The following is a 27579-nucleotide window of genomic DNA, read 5'->3' on the forward strand; positions in this document are numbered from 1 at the left end:
TATACAGTCTACTGTGCTTGGTAGGGATGGGGGTTGGCTGTTGGGGGTTTAGCGTTAGGCATTTTGACATGTGGTCGAGAAGAGTGGTCGATAGGTGGCCACTCTACTATATATATAGTAGAGTGGCCACTATATATATATATATATAGGTATATATACTATATATATCTATAGATATATATCTATATCTATATATCTATAGATATATATAGATGTATAGATAGATATATATGGTCAGTTTTCTTGAATGTCCTTGACTTTTCCTTGAATGGGACCATACTGATACTTCGCATTTGGTAATGTCTAGAAATGTGTGAAGCTGAAAATAAACTACGAGAGAATAAATCTAAATCACAGACATTGAGATTTTAGGAGCATTTCATAGTAACACATCGACATATGCAAAGCAAACCAGTGTGGCAGATCGATGCAGCTTTGGAGGTTTATTTCCCTGGAAATGGACCAGGCTACATCATGTTCTAACTGTCCAACTCAGTTAAAAATTGCAATGCATTGGAAGCCATAAGACTGAGGAAGTTTACTCTGCACGAATGCCATCAGTGCTGGTGTAGGCTCCTGCTGAAGTCTGCATATCCCGCTTGCCGCCTTGTTAACCCAGAATACCCTAATGACTTCCCTTCTCTCATTGCAGAGCCACACTGTGAAGTCATTCATGTTTCCATGTAGACTGAGGAGAGAAAAGAAAAGGAAAGGAAAGGAGACAGGACAAAGGACAAGTGGTACCACTGATGAGGTGTACTTTAATGTCATAAATCCTCCTCATAGAGTGTGGTATCTGAGGGACTCGCTCCACTAATGAACATTCCGCATAGATTATGCTCATAACCACATATAGGACCATATCCTACCTCACTGAGCTTGTAATGTTTTTCCATTTTCTACTTGAAGCTTTAATATTTCTACTGACTCAATTTCAGCTGTGGAAAAATAGCTAAATATCTGATTCGACTCATTTAAATCTCTTCCTTTAAGGGAAAGGCAAAAAAGAGGCGGAGGGGCAGTATTGTAGAAGAGCTGCTGGCCACAGAAATTTTCACTGGGTTTTATCACTGTTTTACATCAATGTCAGCTTGTGAAAATTGTTGTTGCAAAAACCTCAGACATGGCAAGTGTGATTCAAGTTTAAGGAACTACTAATTAAACTTAGTCGAAGGTTTTGTTATATATAGGCACATGTTTCACATTTGGTTTCTATATATCACTATCATATGCAGTCAGTCTCATAGTAAGACTACAGACAGTAAATATGTTAATGTGGTCATTAGCACTGATAGTATTTTTTTAAGTTTGCTGTCTAGCATCTATACAGTCAGTACTGTACAAATGGTAGATGCTTGGACTTGATAGGTATGGAAAATGTAAATTGAATGTCGCCATCTTGTGGTTGCCTGAAACTGACCATCGCTCATACTTTAAACAGGAGCAAAAATTCATGTGCAATACAAATACACAGATAAGATATATATGCATACATAAACAACGGCACAATGATGCTTGAAAACAAATCAAACTTGAAAACAAATGAGCAACAGACCTTTTATATTCGGACATGTGACAGTAGGAAAAGCAGTTATTACTAATACTATTAAAAATAGTTCGATTTTGTGAGCCATGTAATCCAGTAGAACCCTGAAACTGAAGCAGCTAATTGGGATTTAGCCATCTTTAGTGGCCTATTTGCGAAGACATACAACGATCAGCCACAACATTAAATCCCCTAGTGTTTGGTGAAATGTCATGTTGACTATGACTAATAGGTGTCAGGACGATGGGTGCATTACAGCTCACTGTGGGGATGTGTAGCTACAGAGCAGATGGTTTTAATGTTTTGGCTATTAGAAAATGCACACGCATGGAAACACATACATGTGTGAGTGGGCATGCACAAACAGAATAAAGGCTACAGTAGGTGTTTGTTAAAAGCTTTAAAAATGTTTTTCCTAAGGGCCTGTTGACAAGCATGTTTCCGCCATGTTAATGTCATCCTGCCTACATGGGATATATATTTAAGTTGGGGTGAATGCCACCATTTGTCCAAGGAAAAAGATAAGTTCAGAGCAATTTTTATCTACAGTTCAAACAAAGAAAAATTGTGAGATTTTTAAAAGATGTGAACAAATGGACAAACAAAAACGCAAAACTCAGAATTCAGTTGCATTATATTTTATACATGCTTGTTTCTATTGAAAATAGTTTCTACATTATTTCCAATCTTGTCTGCACTGTTTTCTATTTTAAACGTGAAAGAGAAACATTGGTGAATTTGTGCCGTTTTGTTTGCCTTTCATGTAAAAAATAGGAAAACAGCGATTAAAGAAATTTCGTTGTCATTTTATTTGCTCAGTTCAGGATCGAATTTGTCTTCAGTCAATATATATAAATATATATGCTAATGGGAATCCTCTGTGGGACGCGTGCTGTAACCCACCTGGGCGGACTACGTGTGCGATGTCCTGGCGCCCCCGTGCGGTTTCTCTCCAGCTCGTTCGACCAATGGCCCCAGTCTGACATACTTTTCTCAGAGCCTTTTTTGCATTCCATGCGCCTCCCTCTTTTGTAACACCCCCCCTCTCTCACACACAAACCCCAGACACCCCCCAACCCCCTGTGATGTCAACTGCTCCATGGCTGGGCTGGACCGCTCTTCTGTCGAGGCGCTGTAATATAAAATCAAACCAGGATTTTATGGAGCAGCCGCTTTGTCGACGTAGGTGCAGCGGCGCATGAAAGAAAACGGTGATTACATTTGCAGCTATGCACATTAACATCCATTTGCCTTGCAGTGAGTTTATGCCGCCAACTCTCCTCTCTCTCTCTCTCTCTCTCTCTCTCTCTCTCTGTGTGTGTGTGTGTGTGTGTGTGTAAACAGGGCATTGCCACACTTGTACACATCATGATCATTTGTTGTCTCCCCATAAATAATCCCATCGCGTCTGTTGTTTCCTTTGCAGGCAGGCACGGCGGGGATGAAATATGATCGGCGATAAACGTCCAGACAAACACCGGGATACAAACCTGACTCAACAGAATCCACCCGGGAATCGGAGGGAAAGATGAGGACCATGATGGCCTTTGTGAAAACAGCTCTATTCGTATTTCTGCACTGGGGTGAGTGCAGCCACGTCCGTGTTACCTGTGTTATCTATCCATCTTTCACACAACATACGTAGTTTGGCCTCCACAGGACAGATCAGTGTTTCCCACATTACTCTGGGTCGCGCTTTTAATACAGAAGTCACTTGACTGCCCTTATCAAACAGTAATGACTCACATGTTTGATTTATAATGTTTGCTGAGCCAGTTGTGTTTAAGAACTGGTATTTTTATACTTGCAACATCTGAATTACCCTATGGAAACATACCCAACCAAAAGTTTTCACCTATTCACTTATTAAAACCCAAAGTTTTTATTGTTTTTTATTGTCAACTATGGCCATTCTTTTCTGTGGTCATGCCCTGCCAATAAAAATATCGTTTTTTCCGGTGTAGTTCACCTAAGCAAATTTACATCTGCTACTGTTGAAGTCACAAGGAAGTACTGAATGTTGAAATTTAAGAGTAAATACTAATAGAGGTTAGAGGACATACCGGCTGATAAGGTCACCTAATAATGCACAAATTTAGCTTTTTTTTATTAAAAGGTAGTTTCACGGAGAGGACATGGGAATTCCCTAATTCAAATAGATTTACTTCTCTGAAGCACTTACAGTTAACGGTCTAACTAAAGGCAACAGATGAAATTCTGATCACAGAAGGTGTTTTACAGAGGTGATGTGCCATAAGATGGCTAAACAAACTCAAGGTACTTTCCAAGTTGCTTAAATGTTTAAAAGAACCTTTTCTTTTAGGGTAAAACCGGTGATACAACCCAGTCATGTAGAGGTAGATGAAAACAGTGAAGCTGTTATTGATGCTGGTAAGATTGTCATCTGCCGTTTTTAAACTTGCATCTAACATCACTTTAACTTATATTTCACTGATACAGACCCCACCGTTTGCACAAAGAGAATGTGTGACAGACATTTTACTCTTTCTATTCAAAGTCTTAGTAATAATATAAATCCCATCTAATAATGAAACAGACAGGGTTATTTGGGACAGACCTGAATGGTGGTACAACACGCATCCCTTTGTAAGTCTTTATAAGAAATCCCCCCCTCCACCCGTTGTTGCACAGTATCTAATCCAGACAGCACTGAGAGTTGTGACAAGCTGTGGTGTCCCCCAGTCCTATCAGTCCAAGCCCAATGTTAATTAGGACTTGATCCGCTTAAGCCTCCCACTAGTCTCCTATGTCATTATCTATGGGCGTGTTGTTATTGGGCCATGGCTCAGCCTGCGATGAGGCTTCAGTTGTGTTAAGGTCTGACACGCTCAAGGATAGCAAGTGCCAAACCCACCCATCTAGTATTTCTAGTTGTTCAGGTAGTAGCTTTATCTCTTTGCTTTATCTCTGTTTGTAGGTATGCATTTGTTTACTGTTGCATCATAATAACCACATCTCATTACCTTTGGTGATGATGAGTTTGTTCTTCAGCCTATGGCACCAAATGTAAATTAAAATTTGTCAGTATTCCATCATTTGCAATGCCCTGCTGACTGGGCTACTAGCATGCAGAATTGAAACCCTCCAGATGATTGTGAAGTGTGGCAGCACGTCTCCTTTTTGATCAGTCACACCACTGTTCAGATCTGTGCACTGGCTGCCAGTAGTCACTCAGGTTCAAAGCTCTGACTCTCACCTACAGAGTGGTCAACTCAACAGCACCTTTCTACCTGAACTCCCTCATCCAGGTCTACAATCCCTGCCACCCAATACACTGCCAACAAACGGTGTCCGGTGGTCCTTCACAGCAAAAGATCCCGAGCAAAGCTCTATAGCTCAGTGGTCCCACAATAGTGGAACCAGCTAACAAACTCTGCATGCGCAGCAGCCTAACTTCTAATGTTTAAAAAACATGTTAAGGACAGAACTTTTCCACAATTTTCTATGCAATTAGAAATGTATTTATTGTCAAAATCTAATTATAATTATTAGTTATTAATTACTACTTTGCAAAATATCCAAGGTAGTCATTTGCCTAGCCAAATGACAAGCAAAAAAAAAATCTAAATCACCTTCTTTGAAAAAAGGTCTGTTGTTTGTGCTTAGTAGAAGTGAAATTACTACTGGTATTAAAAATGATAGTTTCCATGACCTGTTTAGTTTCTCGTTTCTGTAGATTTGTTGTAATTCCCCGCTTTAATAGTACTAGGAATCAGTTCTCACTTCTTAGCCCAGGCGTCCATCTTCCTTTGAGGCAGTGTAATGGTAGTTATTAAATCAGAATAAGAATGCTAATATACCTAATCAAGCAGAAATCATTATTCTGTTATTGGTCACATGGGTGAGCCTCACTGCAGAACTTTTAAGTCAATATCCCTGCACCTTTGCCAGTGTTATTCAATAATTCTGTGTCACCAACAACTCCTCTGCACATAAAAAAATAAGTTATTGGTCATATTAAGAAAAAAATTGCATAATGTTAAATAAAGAGGAAATAATTTACTTTACACGTGTAAAGGAGCTGAGATGGGCTAGAGTCTTTATCATGAGAGAAGAGTAACAGCAGACTAGAGAGTAAGTGAATAATAGAAAGAACGAAAACAGGAAGCTTCAGTGCCAGGGAAAATACGTCTGCTACACACCAAGCACAGACAACACTTTCCAGGGGAACAGAGACTATTAAAATAGTCCAGGTTTGACTGGAACTGTTTCTACGGAGGGAAAGTAGGATCTGCAGCCAGACAATATGACTCAGTGAGATATAAAAATGCTTGAAGCTGTCTACTCTCACTGCCTGAGGCTCTCGCACTGAATAACCACAAAACTGAAAATCTGCCACGTTACCAGACTTCCAATAAATTGTAAAGCAAAAGCAAAATATTACATTTTAGTTTGCACTTTTAACTTTCGTAACATCTTTTCAGTGTCACTGGGGTTTGAAGATTTGAGGTTTAGTTCATTCCAAAACCATGAACTCAATGACCAGAGCTTTCTGCTGCACTGAGAACTGAAGAATTACATATAAGTCAACAGCAACACATCTTTCTAAATATCTTATAACAGCTATTCACAATAGCCTACAGAGCTCACTGAGAATGTACCAAATCTTTAATATTGCCAAATTTAGTCTAGATTCAGCTTTTGAATTATTATGTCTGTATGTTTTAATTCTTCTGTTTTAAAAGCATTTCTTTTTAGTACTTGTTATAGACAAGAGTTAATTGAGAGAATCAATCAGCACATTTATTCTTTTATAATTAATCTTTAGTTGCAGAATGCCCATTGAGATGCTTGTAATGCATTTACTAAACATGGCCTTGAATTCATAGCTCCCCCAGCTCTAGTGCTTTTTTTTGCACAGCTATTTATTGTATTGATTCTCTGTTACGCAGTCATCAGCTGAGCGTATTGATCAGTGTACCAAACGTACCAAACATGCTGCAGGGTCAGACTGTGATCCACAGACATTTAAATTGAATCTGTTTTCTGTCTGTCTTTTTCTTTCACAGTGCTTCATTATGCTGTTTGTCGTGATGTAACTCTTCCAGCTGGGCCCCTCTACCGTGTTGCTGGGTTCTCCCTCTCTCTGCCCTGTGCGGTATCAGGATACGAAGGCCCACGTACACAGGACTTCGAGTGGTTCCTGGAAAGGGATGATGGTGGTGGGAGGCAGATCGGAGTGGTGTCGACTAGGGACAAGGGATTTCCTTTCTTTCCATTCCAGGCCCGTGTGATGAGTGGGGAGGTGAGGGTGGAGAGGGATTCTGGGGACAAGGTGCGGCTGGTGATCCAGAGGCTCCGGACTGAAGACCAGGGAAAATACGAGTGCTACACACCAAGCACTGACAACACCTTCCAGGGGAAATACAGCGACTCAGTAATTGTCAACGGTAAGGGGAAAAAAATCCAAATTTTCAAGGATATGTTATTTATTGTTTACATGTCATGGTTTCTTTTGTACATTGAAAAACAAAGTGTTTTTTTGTAAGGTTTTTTTTTTTATCAGCAACTCCACTGCATCAGCCAGATGGATATTTTTAATTTCTTTATTACGTGGTCTTTGTTGAGTTATCTGCACGAAAACATTCCTCAGGCCAAGCTTTTTATTTATAGTTACCATCTGGACTTTTAATTTCTGTCTAGGATCTGAAGTTCAGTCTGCTCAGTCCAACCATATGTTTACCTATTCAGTTTTTATTCATCACCTTCCTCGTGCACTACTGAGTTTATGTTTGTAGCATACTGGGGTTAGTTTTAAACTGTTTCATCTACTTGTAAATAAAAACCTCTTAATCTTTCTGTCTTCGGCAAAGTGAGTCCCCAAGCCAAAGGTGGTAAAAGGCTTACCGTGTTTCTCAATAACCTTATTTCATGATTTGCTTTTGTGTTCTAATTATAGAAATGTATTAACAGCAAACAGACAATAGATACAGATTTTTCCTTTCATCTGTCTCCTGCTGCAGCCTGATGTAACGTAATGTTCTGTCTCTTTACACACATACAGTGATCCCTGACACACTCCAGATCAGCTACTCTCGGTCACTCACTGGCCAGCCTGTTCCAGAGGGGACTGACTTAGCCCTTACATGTACAGCCAGCATTCAATCAGAGCAGCTCACCCATCTGTCCATCACGTTTGGAAAGCGGGATAGTGGAGGAGCTTCCCAGGGTGGAGTTGGAGGGGAGGTCAGCACCGTCAGAGAGATAATCTCCATTGACAATATGCTTGGGGTGGTCCCGGGGCTTTCATACAAAACCCGATACGAAAATGGGGAGGTCACGCTGGAGAAGAGGAATGGTGAGGCAGGGCAGGGTGTGTATGTGATGAAGATGAGAGCGGTGCAGCCAGACGACACCGGCTTATATTTCTGTGGGGCCTCGCAGTGGATTCTGGATCCTGATCGATCGTGGCAGAAAATTGCACAGAGGACGTTGGATATTGGCAACTTGACAGTTCAGCAACTAGGTTAGTTTGTGTTGACAACAAATATGATGACATTTAAGTGTTCACATCCTAACAACTGATTGATTTCTGCCGTGATCATTGCTCAAGTGACACACATTGAAAAGCCGGTTAATATATTTGTAATAACTACTTAATGCAATGAGTGAAAGTCAACTGCATGGACAAAAAGTATTTCACAATATATGTTGATGAAAGTTGATTGATTACGCGTCAATAAATGCAAAAAATCTGATCATTGTCTGTGAATATTCTCAGCCTTCCACGTATGGTTATGTGGAAGCTGAGTCATGGGAATGTTTGTGAGTTCAACGATCCTGATTGTCTTGTTGCTAAGGATGTGACATCAGTCGGTCTGGATCTGTAGTGCACTTGAGTACATTGGACTCTTCAAATTTCAGACTCAAGCCATGGATGTTTTTATTATTAGAGCTTAGCTGAATGTCTAGCTTGCTTACTGAGCAGTATACTGACAGGATGGATAGGCAGCTGATTAAATGGCCGGATACACATCTACAGTCATCTTGTTGCTGTGTTTGTGGGCTGCTTGGAAACAGTAAATGTTGAGAACTGTGATTAACTTGGATGGGTGAACATCTTTCTATTGAGGCTGCAACTAAATACTATTCTTTTACTGATCCATCACTATATGTTAAGAGCCCAGATACCTTTTTTCTAGAATGAAACACCAAGACAAGCAGCAAATGCTTAAATTTGAGAACATGGAAGTTCTCAAAGTTTTTTCATTTTTTCATGAAAAATGACTTCAACACTTATACTCGTTACTAACTAACATTGGTTTTGTTAGATATCTGTTGCTCTGTCTGCTGCCTGGCTACATGATTGACAAGCTCATTGTTCAGCTCTCTTGTTGATTATCCTGCTGGATTTGATTTGATTGCAGGCTGGCAAGCTGACTAACTGCTTGTTGCCTGTCCACTTGGCTCAGTTTAAATTCTAAAGTATCTGTAAAGATCTAATGGATTAAGAAATCTTTTCTCCCACCTTGGCCTCTGCAAAGAGGATGACTGGACTTTTGTCAGACCGATATGTATAGCTGTCCTTCCTAGCTTCACACTTGCACATGATAATATAGTAACATAATAATTTAGTGCGGTTCATTATGAAGTCTACTTGTATTGAATTAACTAAAATTATTTACGTAACAGTTTTTTAAATATTTTTTAAGTTCCTTTTATGTTGCTGAGATGAGATGTAACCTACATGCTTTGTAGTCATAAGCAATTAGGTGGGAGGTAAAATGTTATTTTGGCCACAGTTCTCCATACTCAGCAAATAAAGGGGAAGCTAAGGTTGAAATGTTAAAGCATATCAATGCCTGCAATGTTATTTTCCGGACACTCACTAACAAGCACTACTTCTGACTAATACAATGGTCTGATATGTGTCCTATTGTTTGCATAGATAATGTGTTGAATTTAGCAGATCTTTGTTTAATTGTTGCTGATAAATGAGGCTTTGCACACACAACAGATGACTTATTAATAACATTATGCCCTGTAAAAAGGGGCACAATGCTCATTAGGTCATGTACTGTTAAAAACAATTTTGCTTGTTTGATTTTTACTTTTTGAAACCTGTGATAGTCTGTTTTATTCTGGCCAATAAATGTGTTATGTACTGGAGAAGCCAACTTATGTTTCCCACAGAAAAAAAAGATGTTCGCAGTACATCACTTTTATGAACATTTTTACTGCCACAGCCAAAGTGCTTGTTTGATGCTCTCCAGCAAGGAGAATCTCTGGTGACTAAACTTTTATTAACCTCTCTTTTGCTATCTCTGCCTCTCTCCAGCTGAGTCTCTGAGCGTAAAAACCTCACCCAAAGGGGAGGTGATGCCACAGCTTGGTTCTCCTCTCCTTCTGACCTGTGAGGTGACGGGGCTGCCATCCGAAGTAAACTCAGGCCTGCTGGTTCAGTGGATGAAGAGGGGGTCTGTAAGCAGCAGTGAAGTCAGGACGGGTGGAGTCGAGGTACTTTCATATTCATTCTGCTCACTAATTTAATCTATGGGGTTACATATCCGCAGGTTACACAAATTTACAGATTAATGTGAAATATTCTCAAGTTTTTGTGAGTAAAACATGCAAAGCTGAAGTAGCCTTCTTTGATTCCGGAAGTCCAGATATTTGTATTACTTTACATGACATTTGTTTATTCATTAAACTGAATAAAATAAATCACATTTCAATTTTCACTTACACTGTATTTAATGGTAAGGTGGAGGTGGCCAAGATGAGCCCAGATGGTGTTGTGAGCTGGGGAGACGACCTCAGCAGAGCCAGTGGAGGCTCTATGGAGAAAGTGGCCGAGGGGAGGTACTCTCTGAAGCTGTTCTCTGTCCGGCCCTCTGACACAGGGGTGTATCGGTGTGTGGTCAGTGTGTACGCTGGAAGGAGAAACCCCAGCCCATCTACTCCAGCTACCTTCACCCAAAGGTCTGAAGGAGTCATCATCAACTTGAAGTCTAAAGGTGAGAGAACCAACTCATGTCCTCAGCGAGACACAGGCTTTGTCTCTATCAGTGAGCTGTAGTTCTCTTTTTCATAGTTTTGCAGTTACCCAAGGTTCCATGGAAAGATTGTGGAGAAACCCTGCTAAAAAGGAAAGAAAAGAAAAAAAAGGAGTCCACAGAATGATTCATGCTTTATACTGAACAGTGTCACAATCCAGCATGTGAATACTAAATTGAAGACTTTATTTTATCTTTAACTGTTCTGTGAATGTTCCAATTTCTTCTGCAGAGGTGCGGGTTTCAGCCGTAGCTCAGCTCCCCCATGGCCCCCTGTTAAAAAGAGGCAGCACCATTACCCTTATCTGCAACGTCGCCGTGACAACATCAGGTCCCAGCCAAGCTCAGGTGCTGTGGCTGCGGTCACCTATCCCTGAACCAGTCGTCAAAAAGGGCCAGAGCCCAGTGCCTGACCCCCTTGTCGTAGAAAAACCGACTCTGGTAGCTGCTCACATGTATGACGGTGTTGCAAACGTCTACGTCAACGGGAGCGAGGTTAGCATCGACCGCCTCTCAGCTGTCACCTACAGACTGAGGGTCCACGCAGCAACAATGGATGATCAGGGCATATATGCGTGTCATGCTGAGGCATGGGGACAAGATCAACATGGAAGCTGGTACAACACAGGGGCCAAAGCAGAGTCAAATACAGTGACTGTTTACCTGTATGCCAGAGGTAAGTGTCTTCAAAAAATTTCTAATAATATAAATTGTAATAGTCACAATCATAGTGTTAACTATAATATACGTCAACTGAGTGTCATAGGGTGCTGCTCTTTCATCTACCCCACTTAAGATTTATTACAGTTTTTTGGGGGATCGAACTGCCAGATGGAACATGGGGTCAAAGTGGGAACGTTTCGCCCTAAATTGTACGTGTATGTACTATAATACATACATTCACCATTGACCTTGAATGGCATTTACACATTTTAGGTACATTAATTCAACCCTAGTTCCTCCCTCGCAAAGTACAATGCATGGTTCCTCCGTACAGGTGCGTGATCTCTCTTGTCGTCTAGTACCTTAACTTCTTATTTTTTGACAGCAGCTATATAATTTAATTCAATCTCTTCTCTCTCCAACCTAATCAACGGTTTAGCCAGCGCAGTCCATTAACTTCTATAAGTGTGCTGTCTGTAAATGTACCGCTTTTCAGCCAATCAAATGAAATGGTGGGGATTGAAACAACAACTGTGAGATTGGTGGACAACCGCTCTACCTTCCTGCGCCACAGGAAGAGTATGTTTGACATTTGCTTATCTGACTTTATACAAATGCCAATTCACATCACTGTCTTCGTAATTCTTATTTCCCCAGCTGCAGACCTCCTTCTGATCCCTTTGGTTGTTGGAGTCTCCTCTGCCTTGTTTGTGGGTATTGTCATCATTGCAGCAGTTACGTGTTGCTTCATGAAGCACCTGGCAAGGCAGCGCGCTCAGAAGTAGTTGTCCACTGTCACCGGCTGTCTGAAATCTGCTTACTGAAGAAAAGGCACAAAGAGGCAGTGCTCACAATATAATAAATGAAATGGCAAAAAGAAACTAAAACAAAACACATGCTTAGAAGTCAATGCCTAAAATATTCAGGTTTATATTCTCTTGTTTTATATCTAAATCTCAAAACAACACATTTTGTTGATTTCCACATTAGGCATTACCCAGATTTTTTTTTCTCAAGTTTGCAAATACTGAAAACATTTTGGAGTTTGTTGCAGTGTTAGTTATACCAACCTTTTAATGACCCCTTTGCCTCAGGCTATAATTCTGTTCCAGGTAGCAGTGGGTCAAAATACAGAGGCAAGAGTTTGTCAAACATCAAGAAGACTCAGCAAGTTATCTCGCTCAGAGTCTCTCAGATACAAAAAGTGAAAAGGCATTGTTTCTCAAACTGCCCTCTCTGAACAGTTTGTTACAATGTGTTGTTACCAAATGCTTCTTATCCTCTTAGATGCTGGCATAGTTTTACAAGAAACATTATGTGTTTTCACCACAACTGTAGTCTCTGTTTCAGTTTTTCTTCCTTCAAACTTTGTATTTTTTGTTGTTGTTTTGATACAAAAACCAACAATGTCTAAAATGAATGTGCATGGTGAAGGCTCCAGCACTGCCACTGACAGTCACATGAATGCTGTTGAGAGCAGCTCAGCATCCAGAAACTCAGTATGTGTGGGGACCTTCCACTGCCTGCAGCCCAGCACCACTGTGCATGTAAACAAAGCCTCTGTCTGTTACTTAATAAGGAAGAAGCTGGCTGAGGACTTTCTGGTGCCAAGACCAAATGAGTACCAATTTTAAACACAAGCATTTCTTGGCTGTGATGCTTCATGTGACTTTTCTATATGGACTTCTATATGGATTTGACAAAGCCAAATTACAGAGATGTCCATTGTGCACTGAGCTGAAATATGTAAATACTTTAGCTGTTTTATTTTTCTTAATGTAAGTGAGACTATGCTGTAGCACCATGCTTGTCTTTGACACAGCACCCGTGTTTAACATTCTGCAGCAGTGTTTTTCTGCTATTTTGAAGCACTTGGACAAAACATGGAACTGGGACCAAAGCCCCTTGACGTCCTCCTTTTACTTGATTTTCTTCCAGCTGAAAAGGTTTTGCTTTGCTGTACTTTTTAGCGAGTACTTTTTAAGTGTTCTTTGTTTTGGTCTTTTTTTGTGCGATTAATGGTTCTGTCGCTCTTGTCATGTGAGTGCGATAGAAAAACTGAAAAAGAATTTCCTTGTTGGTTCCACTGACTTAACAGAGAAACTGTTGTGCTGTTTCACGCTGGATACATGTCCCCAAAGGTGAAATTTTCCTAAGCAGTGCAGTCATATTAATAAGTAGTTTGCTGCAGTCTCACTATAGTCATCTTCACTTTTATAATGTGGTTGAGGCCACACATTTCTGCTGTCAAACATTATTATGACTATAGCCCTGCTGCTAGCCCACAGAAATCTGTTGGACAGATTTACTGTGTCTGCACAATTAAAATGAGTGAAATCTCTCCTCCTCTTCTTGTTGAGAGTAACACTTGAGGACAGTTTGGTCATGCATAAGAGTCCACATTGTGCGATGATTTTAGATTAGAAACATGTTTGTGTATGTGACTCTCACATTGGATTTATTTCAGGTCATTTTTTTGGCTTTTCTAAATGTGCTTGCACTGAGCTATACTTGAGCTATTGTCTGTGTCTCTTTGATGTCTGTCTCTCTGTGTGTCTTGTTTTCAGCTCTAAAGTCCCTCTGCCCCGTCCTCCCAAACCTGTGCTTCCTAAACCCTGATTATAAATGTTGTTCACGAACATTAGGGAATAAAATCACAGCTCGGCTTGCTTCCTGAGCCACTTTGTTCCAGATCAACCACTCAAAGCTGATTTGTTCCCCCACACGCTCACCCACCACATGATTACACACATACACACACAGATGCATGTGCACACAACAGCAGCAGCAATGGGACAGTGCTGAGTTGCATTTCAGATGGAAGTAAGTGTGTATCTGCTTGTCCATCTCTAATCTCTGTTTATGGCTGCACTGTGTCCAGCTGCCCTTCCCCCTTTCTCGGTGTGGCTCTCATTCAATTTCAATCTGTTCCCTGAGTAGTACAGCCTGCTCCCAAGTGCAGTAAAAAGGGTGGAAAGTATGAAGACTGTTGAATACTTTTGTACTTTTATTCGAATATAAATTGACCCCTTTTATGAAGGTGTTATGTTTTGTTTGGATTGCTCACTTATGTTTTAATACCACTGTTCCTCAATGCATCTTGCTGCCATTGAAATATTTAAAGGTGAATTATTGCTCAGTTTGCTACTTATGGTGCTTTAGCAAATCGGCCAGTTGAATAAACTATTAATTACCACTAAGAATTTATGTCACATTGTTTTTTTTGTTCTTTTCTTTTGTACTTGCAGTTATAAGTGTATTTACAGTAGAGAGCCTTAAAATTTGCATACTTTTATAGACATTGGAGGTTTTGCAGGATATTCTTCAGGGAGAAATATATATATATATATATATATATATATATATATATATATATATATATATATATATATATATATATATATATATATATATATATATATATATATATATATATATATAATTAAAAGTGTGTGCTATTTAAGCATAAATTTCCATCTATTTCCATGTATTCCAGCCTTTAACAGCATTGAATTATTTGGTTACATAAGAATTTTAATTTGATGAATCCTTTTTGTTAATTACATCTAAATATATGTCTGAAGTTTGTTGTAATACAGAGCCCAAAAAGAAAACCGCTTCTTTTCTTCAGATCAAAGACATACACTGGTATAACCTGCACTTTCACTTGTCTGTCTCTGTGACACAGATCACAGATGCTGCTAAAACCTGGTAGATGAGCATTAATGCTTGATGCATTAGTGCTGGCTGCATTCCTCGCTAAATGTGTCCATGGCATGGCAAGACTGTATTTATTTAGTGTGTAATTAATCCATTATTAGGTCACATTAAAGCTAAAGTTACATTAAACCAAAGCTGCACTCGCCACTATTTTCATATAAACAATGGATGCATTGACTTTTTAAAGTGAGAGAGAAGTTGATTGTTGTGACAAATACACAGATGATTATCACCTCACTCAAAAGTTCCCCTCAGCTCTACAAAGCATTTTAGCATATTCAGCTCACCACTTTTCACTCTCACTACTCTCAGCTTAAATATATGTCTGGGACTGACGTTTGGTTTCATATAGAGCAGAAAGAAAGGCTGCAGCAGCCAGCTGTTTCCTGCACAGCACACAAAGCTGGTAACTCAATCATACAGTGACCTTACATTTTGCATAGTGTAATAATTTTAAATCTGTCATTTACTCAAGCATTCAAACTCTTTGCCTCATTGTCCTAGCATTGTAATAAAATATGAAGCTTTGTCTCTGTCTCTGGTCTCATATAGTCTGTAGCAGGTTTTTACATTAAGGATTTTTCTTTGTTTGGCTGAATTGATCTGAATTTATCTTTGCATGGTGATCACTATAGTGATTGGGGTTCTATCTTTCTATATCCTTTTACTGACGTCTTTATTTTTTTCTTGCAGGTTTCCGTCTCTTTGACCTTTGAAGCTCTCTTCAAACCATTTTGCCAATCACATGCACATCTTCAGGTTTACTTAAGTTGTTACACATTTTGGTTTCACCATGTAGAAATTACAGTGACATTTATATACAACATTCCCAAATGTCAGAGCCCACAATATTGGGGAGACAGCAGTGTTACGTAAATGAAAGTACTTATATATACATATACTTTTTTGCTTGCAGTCATCTTTGTGTCGTGCTTGTTTCCAGGGACTAATCATTTTAGGTTTTTCCTTCAACATGTAAAATATGGTTACATGTTGGTTTGTATTAAGTGACTGAGTTTTGATCTTTTCAGTTTGCTTTCCCTCATCCATGCTACTTGCCTGTACATTTAAGTTGTACCTGCAATTCCTGCTTTGGTTTGGGAAGAATATAAAAACGCTGCTTGATTTCTCATGGGAAAACCAAATGTATAAAAATAACATTACATAAACACACAGATAGAAAATAAATGAATCTCAAATTGTGAAACCACGGGCAAACACTGCATAAGGCAATGAACACATTTTCCCTTTGTATATATTTAGCAAATAAGAGATCTTTTGCGATGGAAGCTCAGGCTCTGACCCTAAGCTCATGGTATTATGCTATATCAGTTTACAGAGCGTTACATCACTAATGCAAACGCTGTACAATTGTTAATCCTCCTCTTCCTGTATGACTTCAGAGGGACATGGCAGGCAGTGAAACAGCTTTGTGGTGGACTGATAAAACGCTTTGCAGTATTTGGCTGGTTAGCAGGCCTGCTCTTCAAACTTATCATCTGACTGTCAACTGAACCTAACTGCAGCAAAAAATGTTGAAATTAGATACTGTTTGGAATGAAATGTATATCTCTGAAAAGGTCAAATCAAAAGGCTGCTACAGTACAAGAATAAAATAGACTTTCAGGCTTTATATCTATCTTTTATATAAATACAGGAAAAAATGTCAATGCAATTACACATTTAAGCACAGAATAAATTATGTGGTCTGGCTGTTATAAAAAAACATTCAATATATATAAATGTATTAAGTTACTTATGGAAGTAATGAATTAATAGACATACTACATATTTTCAATGTGTGTATATTATCAGACAAATACGGAGATTACGCTAAGAGGAACTTTGCTTTGCTCAGAATATACTGAATACAGGAAATGTTTTCCCTTTGCGTTTGGCCAAAAATGTGCTTATTAGTACCTCAAGTTAACAAGTTGTTAAGAAGTTAAGTTTTCTCAAACTATTGCAGCTGAAAAAACACCTGTTGATGACCAACCAAAGAACTATATTCTATCAACTATAATAAAAATTACTTTAAAAATATTTTAAAGTAAATTTTTAAACAGGAACTTAAAAAGTTAAACACTATTTTAACACTATAAGTACGACAATGATTAAGCATTACTGACACATAGAAAATTTCACACTAATAAAGTCACAAATTTAAACACTAAAAACTGTGAACCTTATATATTTACATTTTTATCTATTTAGTCCGTCATAATTTTCAGAGCCACATCCTTTGATGAGTTATCAGTCCAAGGGTAAAGACATCATCTCTGGTAGCTGCAGGACCAGGATCGAGGTGTCACCAGCTCCCAGAAGCTATTCTGTAAAGAAAGAGTTGAGGAATTTTAATATAATCAGCTTTCCCTCCCTGTTCTAGTAATATTTGTAATCCTTTATATATATCTGCATCTGATTTATCACCCATTTATCATCATCATTTTACAAACTATTTTTAGACAGCAGCTGTGTGACTTAAGCTATTGTTTATGTGTGTGTGTGTGAGTGAGTGAGAGTGAATGATGGCACTGGTTTAGAGGATGCCTTTGCTGGGGATACATAGAGATGCAGTAGAAAGCAAGTTAAGTACATCTGTGCCCATCTGTCATGTAAATCCTTCACAGTTGTGAATTCATCAAACTCTGGGGGTTGGTAGGGGGCTTTAAAGTGTTAAATACATGTCAGTGTTTTACAAATTTCTGTTATTTGTCACAAGGCTGTCCTACATGCACTTATGTGTGTATAATGGGTGTGTTTATCTTTTTAAGTCCAAGTTTATGCACTTTGTATGAGTCTATACTCGTGCATATCTTCTATGTATTAACAGATACTCATGAATGACAAAATCAGGATCATAAAAAAATGAGAATCATCTGGTTAGTGGCACATCTGCACATCTAATCCTAACTACTGATATGTCACATAATCTAATCATATAATGTATACCAATGTGTGTTTAGTGTTTAAGTCCAGTCTGAATCTCATTAGTTTTTGTTTATTAACCTGCTGGCTTAGTTTCCGTTTATGTACTTCTGAAACGGGGGTTAAAGTACTGTGTAATGATGTCATTGTGGTGAAAAGCACTACAAACAAACAGCATGCTGTTTTAGTTAAACTTTACAACATACACTCATATGGTATCTGTTTAGACCTCTGTAGTTCTTTCTCCTTAAAGGGTTCATTTTGAATGTTTTTAAGTCATGCACACCTTCACTAATAGCTTGAGCACAATGCAGCAGCCTCAAATTGCGTATGACATTAAACATAACAATACATTTTTAAGAAGATCAATCCAACCATATAGTTACTTATGGCTTTATAGAGTATGTTCAGTGGATAAAAAGGGAGTCACAAATCTGACTGTCAGAGTTTATTGGCCTCATTTTACACATCATTGTTCTGTTGCAGAAGTAGCTTTAGCTTTAATAAAACCGGACAGAAAGCTTTAAATCTTGCTGTTTGAAGGCCTGACTGATTGCTCCAATACATATGTTTACTGCATGTTTATTATGTAATTTATCGACTGAGTTCCTCATAGTTCTGTTGCAAATCAAATGAAAAAGCATTTGAACGAGAGCCAGCATCACAAAAATAGTGAACTGGTCCTTAAACTAGTATCACAAAGAAACAAAGAAGGAAAGAGTCTGATCATGGTATTGCTCCTTCTGACATTTCCAGTACTAGCACTAAACATGAGTGCAGTACATACCTCTGTTCGTGGGCAGTGAATCTGGGCGTACCACTCCTGGCAGTACAGACACACCTGAACCCCCTGACCAAGGAAGAGACAGGCCCACATGACAACGTTGAACACAGGGCTCTGACGCTTGTCGTTCATGGTGAAGTTGAACACCACTAAGAGAGAGCGACGAGACAAATGCAGTTTTTTTATTTATCCATAGTTAAACAGTAACAGTTTATTTGTGCCAAGACTGTGAGAGTGAGGGACACCAGGGACAAACAATGAGTGCATGAACCGAAAAATAAATACAACAGCGTCCGTGACTAGTAAGTAACGAGTCCCAAAGGATGGGGAGAAAATGCACCTGGGTGGCTTCTTTAAAAATAATAATTCATCCTCTCAAACAGCTGCTAAATGTCTTGAAGTGTTTTAAAGGTTTTATGTACATTTTAGCTGCAAGAGCATCAAAGCACAGGATTGAGATAGGTTCTGTGTATATCACAGTAAATAGAATCCACTGAATAATGAGCTCTTTTCTCTACCTCCAAAGACTGCAAAGAGGCAGAACATGACAGGATAGAAGAAGCCAAAGCCCATGGCCAAGGCATACTCGTGGACGACAGCAGAGACGATGAACACGGACAGCATGGCAGCTGCTCGGAATTTCCCTCCCGACAGCTGCAGGGATCAGAGACAGAAGCGGTTTGGCCGAGTTCAGGCTTTACTTTGGGATTTGTATCACTAGAAACTACTACAGAAAAAATTACATTAGTTGTTTTTGTTAAGGGTTTTTACTGTGCGTTATCTGTGTTGGCAAATTGCTCACCCAGAGGAAGTCTCTGTATCCGTAATAATAGAGCCAGTCATGAACCACTACATTCCAGGTACGATAATAATTAGCAAAGGATGTAGAGTTCCACCAATCCTGCAAAAACCAAAACAAGAACAAAATCTGTATGTGTGGGTCAAAATAAAAACAGAAATTACGTAAATCACATCAGCTTCAAGGTCTGAAAACATATGGTACAGCTGTAATCATTTATTCTGAATACACTTGGTGGGAGCCAAATATGTACAGATTAAAACAAGATGACCCAAAAACTCTACTAGTGCTGGACTATTCTGACGGCATGCAGTGCTTCTAACTATAGTTGAAGAGAACAGTTTAGACTCCAAGATAGAAGTAATGACAAACACAAGCATTTCAGCTATCGCAGTGCTTTTTTTCTGCATGGAGGTTCAGTGACTGACCGTTCAACCGTTCAGCAGATAAGTAGTGTCAGGTGCACATGATTAGATCAATTACATGGTATTTTGCAATCTTCTGGTGTTTCCTAATTACCGGTCCACTGGTTGCCTAGCAACCTCAATGCGACAACCAGATTCACCGGTGCCAGCTGTTGGTTTGCTAAGGAATATTTACAAAGAGGAAGGTGTATTGCTGAACTTTGGAGAGATACAAAGCTGTTCCTACACTGACATGAGCTTGTTGCCTCTTGGCTATAGCTCCATTCCTAACAGGCATTTTAATTATCAATTGTCAGCGTTAATTAATAGAAAATTGAAGTAATCAACCATTTGCAGTCAAATGTGAGCATGCTGCTTCATGTTGGTTAGTGAAAATAATGTGCTCCTAGGAAAAGTAAAGCCACAGAAAAACTGCAACACACCTTGTAAAACATTCTGTCAGCAAAGCGCAGCAACTCCCCAAAGAGGTTGAGCCAGCAGTGCAAGAAGGCGAAGAAACACAACAGAAGGATCATTATACCTGAGACACAGAGAGAGATGGGATTAAAAGGAACACTTTTATTCTGGGCATTGCTCCCAGCTTTCTCATAGAAAGTGTATCTTGACACCAATCCTCTTATATCAGGGGTTATTCAAAAATCTATTCACTTGAAGAGTCTCCTATTATGTGGGTCTTATTAAACAACAGCATATTTAATTTCATTTAGCTTATCACTGAATTAAAAACACTAGACAGTCATTTCCTGCATTTACAGTTTAAGTAATATATTGACCAGCACGGACTCTAACAAGTGACAGATAACAGAGGTTAAGTATTAAGTGTATTAACGCCTGGAAAATCCCCCAGTATAAACACAAGCTCATTCTAGGTGTGTGTGTGTGTGTGTGTGTGTGTGTGTAGAATGCATGCTTTTTTTGGCTGATAGTAAGTACCTGGTAATATTGAATTAAACACAGCCAAAACCATTGTTCGTTTACTGACAAGCTGATTGTTCTCAGGTCTGAAGACAGGCACACAAAGCCGCACCAGGATAAAGTAGCCGTAAAACAGGCAGCCCATGATCTACAAATGGACAGTTACATTGTTATTTAAAAATACATATTTAGGTTAATAAAACACAAACTAGAGGACACTGATAAGTGTAAGATAAAGGGCTGTCACCAACTGTGTCACATTATCAAACTATAACCAAGTGCCATAGGCAGCTCTATTTTCTACAAATAACTTCTTAATATGTTGCACTACATATTATAAATTAATGAAATCATCTTAAAACAAACAAAAAAAAGTCTTACCCTTCCAAGAGTAACAGCAACATAATTCCATTTTATGTGGGAATTTCTGTGAAGAAAACAAATGATTACCTAACATACTTAGCACATTACAACTTGGTAACAACAGGGTAATATAGAGGTAATATTTTGGAACTAACAAGAATTATAGGGGTAGTATCTAGGTGATAGAGGGGTTATTGCTATATTAGCAATAACAACCTAATGGGGTAGGTTAATATTTCTGAAATAACAATGCAAAAGGGGTTATTATTTTGTTACAGGTACTGATAGTTTGTTACATACATTATAACTAATGAATGTATCTAGGTAGTAGAAGGCCAAAAGCAATTAAATATTACCCCAAGTACCTTTTTGTAACAAAAATATTATACCCCATTTGCAAGGTATGGACTGGGATATTACCCCAGTATTAACATGCTATTACGCAGATTTTACCCTATATCGACTATTTCTGAAATATTACCCGAATATTACCCTGTTATTACTAAGCTGTCGAAAGTATTAAGGGCACAAATTATTATTATTATAATTATTATTATAATATACTTTCACCATTTGTACTAGTATGATTTTACTAAAAAGGAGAATAAAAGAAGGCATCTCACCGAGGGTACGATTCCCTGTAGATGAGAGTCGGACAGAAGAGAAAGTACAAATAGCTGGAAAGTGTTGGGAATCTGGGTCTTTCTCCTGAACAACAAAGACAAAACAGATCAACTGGAGGTGTCCACCTACAATCTGTTACTTCTGCCTTGAATTACTAAAATTACTAAATTAAAAGGTCTGGAGTTCATACACACAGTAAGCTTTCCCTTAGTTTTTTCCTGTTTTTCAGTATAGCAGGCATTTACTTTACCATTTCTGAATTCTGAAGCTTGGCTTAATGTAGGAACCTGCTAACAAATGTATGCCTATAAAACTGACAGGGGTTTTTGCTAAAGCCTTGCACCATTAAGCCACAGTGTCGGCAATAACATGATGTATTTTCCAAAATTATTTTCTGTACTCCATTCAAGATTTGTTCTAATTCAAAATGTATAAAACAGTACAGGAGAAAACACCTTTCTCCTGGAGGCCTTTTTACTGCAGTAAGTATTCACATTTGTTACTATTTTTACAGACACATGTTGTGATGTATGGTGATTTACATTATGCTCCCATGTGGCTGCACATAATTGAGGTTATTTTTTGTATGTGGGTGTATTCATTGATTTAAGTTCAGCATAATTCATTAAGTGGTCACCTGCTGAGCTCTGTTTTAGTCATGTGTCTCTGGAGTCTGGTAGTGTCACTGTGAATGACATATTATACAGTACCTTCCTTTGGTGTAGTCTTCATTATAGCAGGAGCAGTTTCTCTTAAGAATGAGTAGCTCTTCATCAGGAAACGAATCTGAGGAAAATTGATTCAGGTATTATATGGAGTGAGACACCTTGTGTCAGTAATAACTGCTCCTGGATTGTCTGTCTTTAATACATCCACTGACAATGTGTACTTTTACAGTCTTGTTTCTTACATATAAAATAAAGGATATGTTCTGAGTGTTAACTTTTGTAAATTCAGACTCCTGGTGTCAGTAAAAAAATGCAGTTCAGGCCTAATGGGTCATTTGTATGCATACAGTACGTAACCACTAATTGTTTTGAGACATTTCTAGACTTGAAACATTCATGTATGCCGGAAAATAGACAGCTTCACAACAACAGATGTTGACTGGACCGGAGTCAGATGAAGATGGGAACTAGGTTTCCCAAAAGCATCTTAGCAGAATTCTGAGGATTATCTCACTCTATCAAATGAAGCTAAAATTATCTCAGCGCTAAGACAGTTCTGGGATACCGGGGCTGCTGTAATAAAGAGGATGAGGAGGTATTAAAGTGTAGGCCTTTGATGTTCAAACATTGGCTACACTGAGATCTGCTGTCTTTCTTGATGGCTTTGCCAGTTGGAAAGTTCCAACTCTAGCCAGCAGGCTTTTCTTATTTCTGTGTTCCTGCTGATTACAAACAAAAGGTTGTATTTATAATTGGGCTTATCAAATATAATACTTCTTAAATTGCAGGGTTTTTCTAACACAGGTCATCACCAATACGCATTTATATTTATTTGTTTTGTGCTCAGCAGAATCATACTGCAGGAGTTATATCATATGAAATTTTAAAATCTAAACAAACTCTAAACCTTTAAACAACCTGAGAGCATATATTCCCCAAACCTTTATTTTTTAATACAAGATGATGTCCTGAAACATGTACACTCACTAACCTGCTCCAGTATAACAATGAACCGTGAGGCTGGTGGGAGCTGGTTTTCTATGACTACGTAGATCGGGAACAGGCTCAGAACACAGGTCTGTATGGCTGACAAAATCAGCCCTGTGCCCAGAGACAGCACCAGCTTGGAGGGGAAACTGTGGTATAAAGAACCCCAAAACACCAGGGTGTAATAAGGAATGAGCAAGGTATAGACAAACATCACAGTCCAGGCCCAGGTGACGGTTCCCATCTTCCCAAAGGCGAAGAAAAGCAGGTCAAACTCCAAAACCAACCTGGTATTTGGAAGATAAAATGAGATTGGTGAGTAGGTGAAAGTTCATTAAGTCAATGCAAGTTAGTTTAAACACTAATTTTGAGTATACTGTAGTTGCTAATATAATAAAATTAAACTTACACAACTTTGTCTACAAACCCATTTATTTTCAATTCAACTTTATTTATCTAGTGCCATCGTCATCCCAAGGTACTTTAGGTAACAAAAGTAAAAATACAAACAGCTACCACATCACTATGGTGTTGCCCAAAGCAGCAGCAGCAGAAACACTCTAAGGGATTGATTGTTTTTAGTTTAGGCAGGGAGAGAAAGAGGGAGAAAGAGGGATACAGTGCAGAGAAAAACAATATAAGAATAATGCTGTTAAAAGCTTCAGTGTATTGTGATTGAGCTCCTTTTAGGGACGTGAGGATGTTAAATACACACACCTGCCCTGGTCGATGAAGTCGACAGCCAGCGTGCTCAGACAGAAGATGAGGAGAACAGCTATGAACATGTGGTAGATGGTCCTGATGTGGCTGATCTCAAACAGTTCACTGGTAAACAGGAGGACCCACAGAAACATTATAAACATTTATAAAATCATTTCATTAAAAAACTGTTTTATGCTCAATTTATATGGATATCTGTTGCACTGTATTCATTCTGCAGGGTTATCAAGCTATAAATACAGCAATTCCGTATTAAATGGATGAATTGTGTTTGTGTGTCCTGACACTCAGTTGTGTTACTATGAAACAAACTCCTACACTCCTCATCAATCACTCATCTGTTATAGACTGTAAATCTGAAATGATTAGCATAATCTTTCTTTAATATATGCAGTGTTTTAAAAACATTTTCAGCTGTCTTGCCCTCATTATCATATTCACGTTCACATTGGTCTACCATCTGCACCAGGCTGTTTGTATTCAGTTTTTCAGACTCACTCCAACAGTGATGCTCTGTCCATAAACACTTTGCCATTGTCCAATTTCTGAGATCTAAAACGAAACCAGAAAAAAAAAGAAACAGACATAACACACTAGTAGTACCATATGCGTGCTACTAAATGTTCCCTCTTCGTTGTTCTTCTCACCTTGGTGAGGGCTTCATTGTTGTCTTTTTGTTAACTGTCGGATGGATGCAGGTGAAAGGCTGGACAGAGTCTGTCAGAGCTTTATCGAGAATATCACTGAGCTGATCCTGAACCTGCTCCAGAGCTTTTAACTTCACCTTCTACAGAAAGTTAAGGATGAAAGAGAAGATTTCAGTCTATACTTCACATGTAGCATCCCAATACTTTGCACTTTTGAAATGCATTTTTCCACCCATGTAACGTCTCTATTTTCTTTTTTTGAAACATTAAGAGAGAGAGCTGCCAGTGTAAGGGACAGTTAGCCGAGATAAAGAGCTGGCTGTGAAATTTAAAGATACCTGTGCATGTTTCTGCCACTGTCTCAGGTTTTCTTCCTGCACATTATGGCTCACAGCTGCAAAGAAAACATGTTTCTTACATTTTTATCAGCCTGACCACCATACTACTCATACTGCATCTCACATATGATACTGCAAATATAGAAAACTAAACATAAATGGGATTCAATTCCATGCATGTGCCGTTTTTATGTGCAACAATTACTTCCAAACCATCGAACACTTTAGAAAACTACACAGTAGTACTTTATGGACAATATTGTATGTAAAGCCACATGTACAAATCTTATTAACCATACCATGACTGGAGACCTCCTCTGACTGGTGGGCCTTTCTGCACCAAAGTCCGTTAGGTGGCTCTGTGGTTGTCATGGTTACCACTGCACTGGGACTGAGATGGGCAAGCCTGTGAAGATTAGTCCCACACAAACTACTACTTCCCTGTGGATAAATGTCATGTCAGTGGAAGCCTGTTTATTCTGCCTGGGATCCTTTTGACCTTAGCAACAACTATTTGGTTTCAGCTCCTAGTTATGACCTGAGGTAAATACAAGATCACTTTGAACCAAAATTCTCTGGTAGACGGCTCTCTATAGATCGAAACACCTCCAATGACTGATGTTAAATCAGTTGTTTTTCCTTCTTAAACCGCAGTGACATGACTGAAGAAACATAAAAGCTTGTGTTTAAACCCTCAGAGGGCAGTGTAGCAACAATTTCCACTCTATTGAGGTTTTTAAAAGATCTTCAAATATAAATTGAGACATTAAATCAGGTCACAGACCCATTGCTGACAAGTTGCCTCATCCTAAAAAATTAATATTCCTGGTGAGCTTTAGTGCAGAGGAGCTGAGCTTTCTCATGTGAACTCCAAAAACTGCACAGACTCCTGATTTTAAACTGTGGTGACCTACAGTAAAATTTACGGTGTTATCATCAGTTATTGTAGCTCAAACTAAACAATGTAAACAAAGGCTCAGTCATGCCCAGTGGAAGTTCACAGACTACTGATAAGATAGACTGTTAAGGGGTAAAAGACAAAGGTACCTTATTTTCTAATCCTGATCGTTGATCACTCTTCAAGAAAAACATTTTATAAAGCAGATATGTTTTGCACAGATCATACATTTTATGAGACTGATTTCATGGGACAGAACGAGAAGGAAAGAAATGCATTTTTGAGCAGATCAGCCCGTCTGCAGTAATTCTTTGGAATGTTCACTTAAGGGAACACACTTGTCCTGTCCAACTTTCCTCCCACTTCCCTAAACTATTGAATGTGATACAATAAACGTTTTGGATTATGTGTAGCTGCTGTTTGAATGGGAATCATAATTATTTTTTCCCCTTCTAACTGCTCTCTCCATAACCCTTTACTGTAAAATTTCAAGGCCTTCAACATTAGTGAATCTCTCCTAGTCTGCATCACTTACATAATTCCGGATTTGAGTTTGTATTTGGTTCTTACTTTTGGACGGTAAACCATTCAAATTTGGACAACGTTAAGGTTACCTGTGTGGTAATAGATAACATTAGGAGTATGAGCCAACATTTCAGCCTCAGTGGTTGGGATTTTGTTCATGCTGACCTTGGCAGATACTTATCCATTCCTGCTTACAGTCAATAACTCTACCCCTAATTCTGTTTCTGCGTCACACGGAAATTGAATTCAGGGTCTACTGCCTGTCCAACAAAACTGTTATGAATTCATTCTTACATGCAAAGCGTATACATTATTCCTACATTTTCATCTAACATCAACAGAATATGTAAAATACCATACAGCACTATGGATATATTACATATTTAAGGGACATTAGCATATTGTGTATGAGACTTAGTCCAGCTATGTACTGATAGCATAATTTTAATAAACAGTTCTTTTTGAGTTTGATAACAACTTTCCAAAAAACTATTAAAAGTTTTAAAGTATTTCAATCCTAATATCAGGGGTTTGCTGCAGTTACAATTGAACAATTATCATTGATGCTACCAATGACCTGATGACTGACTGTAAAAATATTCAAGAATTGTTGTAAGGAGGAATACAACAAATATTTGAGATCTTATTTCAATAAAGATTCAATTAAATCATTCTCTGAAGTAGTTTTAGTTGAGTGGTTAATAGTCAATAAGGGGGACACAATCAAGATTGCATAAAAATGTACTCTCCACCTTTGACAAATATTAAATAATCTAATCACAGATTTCCCTCAGAATACAAACTTGATCAGAAAAGAAGAGAACTAGCACTCAGGTCATCATCTGTATCATCTTATTACTGCTGTATGACCTCTAGAGCAAACTGACACATTTTGATCAAAATTTTCACACTATTCTGTGTTTTTGTAATTTTTAAAAACTACAACTTGTTAAAAATTGCAAACTGCAAAAATTTAATTTATACAAGATGTCCATGATTGTGTCAGATTTGT

At 38.5% G+C, this 27579-nt stretch overlaps 2 protein-coding genes across 7 annotated transcripts; one reads left to right on the plus strand and one right to left on the minus strand.

The window, feature by feature from the left end:
• Positions 1 to 2596: 2596 nt before the first annotated feature.
• igsf8 (immunoglobulin superfamily, member 8) lies at positions 2597 to 15475 on the plus strand. Of its 3 annotated transcripts, none has more exons than XM_067505552.1 (8): positions 2597 to 2728; positions 2973 to 3129; positions 6577 to 6957; positions 7572 to 8033; positions 9846 to 10024; positions 10272 to 10524; positions 10796 to 11239; positions 11884 to 15475. In XM_067505552.1, the coding sequence occupies exons 2-8, from the start codon at positions 3075 to 3077 to the stop codon at positions 12009 to 12011; spliced, it is 1902 nt and encodes a 633-aa protein (XP_067361653.1). In that variant the 5' UTR covers positions 2597 to 2728; positions 2973 to 3074; the 3' UTR covers positions 12012 to 15475. The 3 variants fall into 3 exon arrangements, with proteins under 3 accessions (XP_067361653.1, XP_067361651.1, XP_067361652.1); XM_067505550.1 differs by having other exon boundaries at positions 2598 to 2757; XM_067505551.1 differs by having other exon boundaries at positions 2612 to 2803.
• Positions 11901 to 27579, minus strand: soat2 (sterol O-acyltransferase 2). Of its 4 annotated transcripts, none has more exons than XR_010914486.1 (17): positions 26192 to 27578; positions 25444 to 25585; positions 25145 to 25200; positions 24807 to 24946; positions 24658 to 24711; positions 24157 to 24264; positions 23444 to 23726; positions 22495 to 22570; positions 21784 to 21868; positions 21179 to 21224; positions 20816 to 20945; positions 20305 to 20402; positions 19461 to 19559; positions 19177 to 19312; positions 18662 to 18807; positions 17145 to 17276; positions 11901 to 12046 (listed from the first exon to the last, which is right to left on the minus strand). XR_010914486.1 is itself a non-coding variant. In XM_067505553.1 (16 exons), the coding sequence occupies exons 1-16, from the start codon at positions 26270 to 26272 to the stop codon at positions 17220 to 17222; spliced, it is 1737 nt and encodes a 578-aa protein (XP_067361654.1). In that variant the 5' UTR covers positions 26273 to 27578; the 3' UTR covers positions 16576 to 17219. The 4 variants fall into 4 exon arrangements, 2 of the variants coding, with proteins under 2 accessions (XP_067361654.1, XP_067361655.1); XR_010914487.1 differs by lacking the exon at positions 11901 to 12046 and adding an exon at positions 15679 to 16466; XM_067505553.1 differs by lacking the exon at positions 11901 to 12046 and having other exon boundaries at positions 16576 to 17276.

The sequence above is a fragment of the Channa argus genome, chromosome 5, assembly GCF_033026475.1.
Source record: "Channa argus isolate prfri chromosome 5, Channa argus male v1.0, whole genome shotgun sequence".
NCBI lineage: Eukaryota > Metazoa > Chordata > Actinopteri > Anabantiformes > Channidae > Channa > Channa argus.